General features: G+C 41.3%; 1 protein-coding gene across 1 annotated transcript in view; it reads left to right on the forward strand.

The window, feature by feature from the left end:
* LOC137975629 (GATOR1 complex protein DEPDC5-like) overlaps window positions 1-8,442 on the forward strand; it is a 41,744-nt gene extending 33,302 nt beyond the window's left edge. The window contains exons 20-22 of the mRNA XM_068822762.1: window positions 1-35; window positions 275-335; window positions 5,482-8,442. The exon at window positions 1-35 is cut by the window's left edge and continues 134 nt beyond it. Coding sequence (XP_068678863.1) covers window positions 1-35; window positions 275-335; window positions 5,482-5,977 — 592 coding nt within the window. The 3' untranslated portion in view covers window positions 5,978-8,442. The remainder of the gene's footprint in view (window positions 36-274; window positions 336-5,481) is intronic.
* Window positions 8,443-8,465: the final 23 nt, after the last annotated feature.

Here is an 8,465-nt window from a genome sequence, read left to right on the forward strand (position 1 = left end):
GAACTGTTCTTCGAATGGATCCACTCTGTTCCAAGGTACGGAGATAGAGAATTATTATTATTGTTCATTGTTGTCGATCCCTGCATTTCACTTGTTAAGGATTGGGACTAGTTCTCTTAAACCGCATTTTGTACTTCGTCATCTCCACTCATAGAATTGTTAAAATGAAACGTTTGAGGAATTGTATTAACTCTTATCTAGGGAACACCACAGCTATACTGACTTGAAAAGAATTCCTATCAAACTCCTTCTGCCCGTTTTCTTTGTTTGTCAGAGTTTGATCCAGCTAGCAGACATTTCAGAATGTTTTTATTCCAAGAAGCCATACTTCAAAGGTAGGAATCTACTGGGGGTTATACAGTCTCACTGTTATAAAGCTCAGTTCAATTATTAAACATGAAGGTGAAAATCGTCTCCCCTGGTTGGAAAGCTCAATGACTTTGTATCTGCATTCTCCACGAAACAGCGTTTGTAAGCATAGGAGTAGTATTAAATTGAGTGTTAAAACAAATTTCGTGATTTCTGTGGTTGCATTACTACAGTAAGTGATTTGCTTAAATAAAATTATTTCATGTCACATTCTTAGCCAATAAAAAAGAAAAACAAAACTAATTGGCATCAGTAGTATTAGGCGTTTTTGATCAGAAATGGCGATTGATGATTGGTGGATTTCAAAGTTTAATTCATGCATCACTGTCTGATTGGCGCTGATGTCGTATCGGAAGTTTTAAGGCTTCGTGGGGGTCTCAATTTAATGAGGAAGATGGCGACCAAAACAAGGAAAATTACCCAGAAGGTCATAAAGGGTTTGGGGTCTACAAGTTCCGGGACCTGGGTATTGTTGAGATGCTGACTGAACTTGCCTCAAATGGAATTGAGCATCATTTTGCTCTTGGCCAGTGCTCACAGGCCAGGATTCGTTTGGATCTTGGAAGCCTCCAACAGGATATCTTGACGTGGGTCAACCACTGGTATGTTCCTTGGGCTTAAACAAAGTATCGACATAAGATCAAAAGAGGCCCTTACCATGTTGCTTGAACTGCTAGATCTGTGAGGGACAAAAGAAACGAAAGCAAAGAGAGAGGATGAGGCGAAAAGACGAGAGAGGAGGAAAAGAAGGGGTCTTACCTCGTCGACATGCAGGATGGTGTATCCTTTCTCCACCCTGCATGCACCAAGTCCCCACTTAGGCGGTTTTTATGTCGTAATGGTCACACGTCAAAGTGTTGTCCATCAAGGATCAGTCAAGGCTTCCTCCATGGACTGAATGGAGAAGCTGTCAGGTGGTAGCAAAGTGCACTTGGGCAATGGAGGTCAGTCGTCCCTGGTTCATAGAGGGCTACTCACCATACTTGTTGACCTAGTAGTAGAGATGCTACTCTCGGGCCAACGGAAGAGCTTGTTAGCCTGCATTGTCCATGGTCCTGTCCAGCAGGAGGGCATGGGTTTGGTGCATTGGGAGTAGCGTACGTGTAGCCGTATCCCCCCCCCCCCCCCGAAAGAAAAACGAGATGAAGGAAACTAATGAGCTGGCCCAAAATCGTGTTCTGTGACGTCAAGATAATTTATGTAATTTCTGGAAATAATTGGTATTTGCGCTGAAGTTCGTGTAAAGAAAGGATTCGTAATTCATTGAATTTCGATTGTCTTAGATATATTTCTGTTCTTTGGAACTCATTTGCAGGACACTGCCTCTTTTTAAGTGCATACTGTGTTTTTGAGGGATTGGAAAGGACTACGAGCGATATTATTTTAGTCCAAAGCAAGACAACCTTTCACGTGAACAGTCTCGAACAGTCGAAGTACGTTTGCAGACTGTGTTACTGTATTGCTTGCGCATTCACTCACTTGCCATCGGTTTCAAACTGATTTATTTGTCTAATGGAACATTGTTCGAAATTTGAAAATAGTTACAGCTTAATTCTTGATGGTGATACAGTGAAATAGATAAATGACAGAGTGATATCAGTTTACCCAGTGGTGTCTTGTAGTAAATTTTTTCTGTATAAAGCAATGAAAGTTTTTCCAAGCTCGGAGTTAATTAGACCTTCATCTCATTTATCGAGACAAATAATCATCGTTTAACAACGATACAGTCATGCTGTCCTTAAGAAACGGCAAAATTTGCAGCACAACCTTGAGGAATTAGAAAAATCACTGAGAAGCTTCTACGCAGAAAGTTTGGAAAAAGATCCGCTTGTTCTCCAGTCGAAGGCCAATCGCTTACAGGAAGTTTCGATTTCAGCATACCAAAGCGCCCCAGCCTAGCTAGCTACAGCCCACCTCTGATCCAAGATGAGCAAACAATTCACGTTCCTTTTGCACCATTTTCTTCTCTAATGTTATCATCACCGCCCCGAAAGCGAGCGTAGTTAACGTTACAATCCATTTTGACCAATCTTTGTTCTTGAAAGAATTGACTAAGGTAAGTGACCAATGAGAAACCAGTATCTATTTTCTCGCTAAAGGCGCGACGTCATGGAACACGATTTGGGCCAGCTTTTTGTAGACGTTCCCTCCCGTTTTTCGTTCCGGGAGAGGGAACGGCTACATGGAGGCTACATTGTGGGTGGCAGGTGCAGCAACCATTAATTAAGCACTGGTAGAACTCGTGCGGAGTGTTTGGATCATACCCGTCGACAATGTGTCGGGTACCTGGGAGGCAATTTTCACAAATGTTGAGAACGAGTTGGGTCTACGTTCCACTGAGGGGCTGGTGCTCAGTGGCAACATTGCAGACCAAGCCCAGTTCCTCTCAACAGTCAACAGCACCTCCTTGACCACTTGAGAGTCATGCCATGCGACCCGGCATGCTTATTCCTTTAAGCATGTAGTACTGTCAGGCTGGCAGGGAAACCACGTAGGTCTGGTGATCAGGCGTGTTGAACAGGTGCAGAAAGTACTCCCATAACCTGAAGGTCTTGGGAAAGGAAAGGAAGAGGAACAAGGACTTGATGAAGCGGACGGTTGTGGCAAATTAAACAGAACCAATCTTACTATTATGGAATGTAAACAACCCTTAAAATTGCATTGTTGAGGTTGCGAAGCTATCTGCTATTGAAGCAGGTTCTTTTTCAAAGTTTTAGAAGAAATGGAAAAGAGTATTCTCTGCTCTTTACGCTTCTTTTCATTTTGCATTGACCCTCCTTGAACTCTACTTTGAAATTATTTCATTCGATTAATGTGGGGCTCTTCTACTTCTGCTTAAGTACTAAATGTTCTATTGCTTGCGTTGTTGTTTCTGTCTTGCTCGTTCCTTGGATTCTACAGTCACGTGTTTTAGGGTTGTACAGGAAATTGTGCATGAGTTTAGTGTTAGTTTGAGGGTAGACCAGAAACGTGTATGTGAAAAAAGGCCGAGTAATATAAGCCGTTTTCCGCTAATGACGTCAAACTCATGTTTTTAAATTTATTCAAAAATGTACAAAGGCTTCAAACAAGAAAAGAAATCGGAAAAGTTTTAGGCCTTTGTACATTTCTAAATAAAATTTGAAAGCAAGAGTTCGACGTCTTTAGCGGAAAACGGCATTTTTAGACTTATGAAAAGGCCAAGTATATGTAGGTGTTGGCCTGTACGCCCATCGAGGCTCCATTGACGTACAGATTGATCTGTTTGAATGACGTGTTTTGAAGAACTTGTACATGTTGGTTATGAACATGAACTTGGTGTCGTTGGCATCCACAGCAGCATTGGGCATCAGGCACAGGCCTGTTAAACATTTGCAACTGGTCACAGAGGCCATCACGTTGGCCTTCATGATTCTGACGTCATCAATCGGGAGCTGACTAAACCACGACGCCGACGGCAACGACGACGCTACAAAACAACAGTTTTAGTGAGCAAAAACAATGGCTCTGCACGTGTGTTTTACATTTTGGTACATTTCCTTGCCGTCATCTCCTAAATGACGACGTGAAATGACCAAATTCAAGGTTCTGTGGAGGACGTTAGCACATGAAGATGAATTTTCAGTTCTCTCTCTACGCTTCCAAGTCACTCATACCAGTTTAATTCCTCGACAGTTACTACACATTTTTAACGCGAAACGACATAAAATAGTTTCGTAGCCGTCGTCGTCCTCGTTTCGTAAGCTCCCTTTGGATCCGTGTGCAACATGGAGATAGGAACGAGACTGACGTTTCAGTCAGTACTAGCAAACATCATCGGTTCAGGGAAGGAAAGGAAAGGAAAGGAACTTTATTTAAGTGTCTAGTCCTTTAGTGCTGGAGCACTGATTGGAGACGCTGTAAACTGAAATTAACCAATTTAAGACAAATCCAATTAAATGTTGGGTTTTTCAGGCAAATGTACTTTAAAGGCTTTGCTGGTATTGTTAGGAAATCTGGCAAGGAGTCACATAGCAAGACGATGTGTTCTATTGTTTTTTTCTTTAACGAAGATAATGACAAAGATGCAATCATACTCGAAGGCGTCGATCCGAGGGAACACTAGTCAGACAGCCGTCCATTCGTACTTCCATAATAGCAGGCTACCATCCTTAGACGCGATCATACTTGATGTATATGGGGGGCCATATAGATGAGTTCGTTGTAGTTCTTTCCCAGCAAAGGACTTTCCACCATGTTTGAATAAACTGACAGTGGATTTTCAACGACGTGGAGGGGCGTAACAGTATTTTCTTTGGGAAAGCTAGTCAGACGGCCATCATTGACGGACTGAAAATCCCTCATTGACCAACACGAAGCGTCAATTGTACATGTCATTCAAACAATACTCCCATTGCCTCGCAAGGTTTCTCTTCACTCCTACTTTTACCACTTCGTTCAAAAAAATTCATCCAGGTCAGAAAAAAGGGTTTTTTTTCTTTCATTTCCTCTCGCCACAACTGGCATCATCTGGGCTCTTCAGCCTGGTCCTCCTAAGGCAGCCATATTGTGAGACATTATCCTTCATCCGGGTCCTTTTCCTCGTCCTCAAATCGAGACCCCCCACAAAGCCACCAACCCCATGAAATGATGTCATCTCCCCCCTCCCCACCAATTAGAGCTCACTATTTTCAACAAAATACGCTATTCACAATTATTTTCCAAAAACGTAATTTTAGAGGGTCTTTCAGCAGTGCTGTACCATTGCCATGGCAATAGTTTGGGATCCACTGACACCCTTTAAAGGGGACATTGTTTTTCAGTGAGTGATTAACCCATTGACTCCTGGGGGTTCCCCATTGACGAGTAAAATACTAAGTATGGCCGGTTTAGGCCGGTTCAGGGCTGAAAGGGTTACAAATTACGTGACAATAGTATTAGTCAAATATTAAAACGTTTCCCTTCTGAAAGGATCAACAGTGTTTTAGTTCTTTTCCATTGGAAACTCGCTGTTACATGTGAAAAAGACTCCCGAGCCTCCATACATTTATTTTGCAATGTCATTTGTGTTTGTCAAAGTTCTTCCTTGTTTTTGGTTTTGCGGCAATCATTGGAAATCGCACTAAATGGGCAAATGCTTTCTTTCCTTGATAGATTCGGATTCATCCGCGACTCGCCGTATGGCTCCATGCACATGAATTCACCCATGGTTTCAATGACACCAGTGCAATGTCGTGAGAACGACTACGTTCACACGAGTGGTGTCGCATTTGTCAGAATCCCGCACTGGGAGGAAGACATGGATCCGGTTGGCTGTTGTGTGACCAGGTCAGAAGGAAAGGGCCACTGCATGGGGTTCCAGTGGATGCCAAACTTTATGCTAACCAAACGCTGGCGATCAGCTGCCACGGGCGACCAAGGAGCCAGTAGCAAATTGAGGAATGAATTTGAAGACTTTTGCGCCGACAAGAATGGCTCGCTGGAGGCCTTCTGGGAGTCTTGCAAGGAAAGTGCAAGGAAAGCAGCAGGAAGCAGAACAGAAGTTGAACGAACCATCGTAAGCGACAAAGAAACAGAAAAGGCTGAACAAAATAGGGAAGGAGCTATTAGTGATTCACTGGAGATTGAGAGGTCAGAGGGTTCAGACTAATAATTTTGGCTCACAGACGGTATGAAACAAGGAGATGCGAAACAACTGTAAAAGTACTAATCGACTCGTAAACATCAACGGAGAATTACACTTATTTGTTCCCACCATATATTGAGAATTTAGCGGAATAGTTTCCTCGATTTCCGAACGAGAGGAAACTATTTCGTAGACGGCGTGTTGTTTCATTTTTTCTTAATCACCTATTTACAATTTCGAAACCCAGGTGAAGGCAGCCAGGGCCTCTAGGATTTAAACCAAGCCTACATGTTTGAGATGAATCGGAATCAGTGTAGCCTTGCATGGATCTCCAGTGTTTCAGCCGCACGAAAAATGGGGCGAGACAAAAACGAGGGGGAGGCGGAGGTTTCCTTCCTTTCCTCCCACCTCTTTTTGTCTCGCCCCACTTTGCACGCGGCCAGAACATCGAACATCGTGTATGTTCCACCCACGGAGGCTAGAATCAGTGTCGATTTGAGCTTTCTCAGTGAACTGGAAATGAACAGGAGTTGACTGGAACTGTCGGTCTATAAGTAGATGTCAACGGTTTGGTTAATCTTTCAGTCCACTGTTGGACATTCAAGTCATTAAGGGTAGCCTCTGTCTGTCATACTTGGCCCAGGAGTCAACCCGTTCCCGAGTAGATTTATTTTTTTACCACAATTGCTTGTAATCTCGCAATCTGATTGGCTAATTTGCCGTTGTCGATAAGAGTCTAGACAATGCTGTACGCGTCTTACTCGCGTCAATTTGTCACGCAATGTAATAGCCAATCAGGAACGCCTATTTTGGGAAATACACCAATCATATTACGAGAAAGTTATGTACACCGCTTGAGCTCACCGCTTGCTCTTTCTTCGTGTCATGATTTTGGTCACGCTCTGAAATAAAAACTTTCTTTAGCGTTGAATATTGTGGTACACTGTCTGTACTCTTATCGACAATGATATTCCTCATCACAGTGGTCAAAATGTTGTGGCCATCCTCTCCCGATTCTGGGTGTGGGAATACGACCATCGACAACAATAATTGTTCAAAACACGTGCAGAGTGGGACAGAAGCTTGGTGCTCTGAGGAAAGTTGCTGGCATAAAGTTAGACCCCAAAGGTAGTGTCACAATTCAACGTCCAATAGCTCTTCGTGTGAAAAGGGTTTACATAATGTGAGTTCGTTTTTTGAACATAAATATTGCATTTATTTCTATATAAAATAATAAATTATTACAGTCGATGTTTTTTTTTCTCAATTCTATAAAATAGAACATCATGAAATCAATGATCTTAATTTCACAATTTTTCAATGAAATTTCTGAATGCATGTGCAACATAAGTTTTTAAAAAATTAATAGTCTTTGTCACTCGCCTTTGGATAAAATAATCTTATAAAGTATGTAATTTGATAAGAATCTGACAATGATGAAAAATAAACATAAATAATGTGATCCAGCTTTCGTTATTTAATTACATAAATTCCAACGTTCAATATAATTTAGTTAATAATAATTATATCATTGTACTCTCTCATGGTATTCCAATCACAACCATAGAAAGTACTCTCATGGAATCCACTTTGATTGTGCTAAAACTTCAAATGTAAAATAATTGACTGCCTTGTGGCATAACTGTTAGCAATGTTTCAACCTTAATTTTCTTAGATTAATGAATAACATTGCCTGCCAGGAAATCTGTTTTTTTCAGCTCGTTTCACCTGGGAGCAAAAAGAACCAAAACAACTAGATGCCCGCAGACTATGTACAACACAAGTAAAAACTGCTTTTCAAGTCTCCCGATTGGTCAACTCGACAGTGCTTATCAAATACAATTTGCCTCAGACCAGCAGAAAAGAAACAAAATGGATTCCACTAATTGTTTTGGTAGTAAGTTTTTGGTTTTTTCTTCTTGCGAGCTACTTACCAAAACGTTATTTACCATCATTCTATTATTAGTATTTTTTGTTGATGCCACAATTTATATACATAGTGAATACCCGTGACTATTCCCTTCCACTTCAGTGAGTGTAATAATAATTATTTATTATTTTACAATTTAATGAATGTAAGAGAAACTGCTATTGATGACAATGGAACGACAGTTCATTAAACTGGGCTGGGGTCATCACTTTGCAGCAAGGCTCTAAACATCAGCTAATGGAAGAGGCCACACTTAAACAATCTAACCATAGTAAAAGAGAGTTTAGTGTGGTATACACAACTTTCATGGTGATCCCTTTTTTAATTTACTAAGGTAACAATTTGGTTTGTTGCTTAGCTATGGCAACAACAGCAAAATACCCATAAAATTTGTCACCCACACTTGACCATACTTAATGCATGATTATATTGTGATCCCAACGAATGTCATCAAGAACACTTCTTCAAAGAGCTACTATCCTATCTTTTTGCTAAATTCTCTACTTTCTCAAATCCCATAATACACCTCTTCTACCCCTCCCCCCCCCCCCCCCCCAAAAAAAAAAAAAAAAAAAAAAAAAT

The sequence above is a fragment of the Montipora foliosa genome, chromosome 11, assembly GCF_036669935.1.
Source record: "Montipora foliosa isolate CH-2021 chromosome 11, ASM3666993v2, whole genome shotgun sequence".
NCBI lineage: Eukaryota > Metazoa > Cnidaria > Anthozoa > Scleractinia > Acroporidae > Montipora > Montipora foliosa.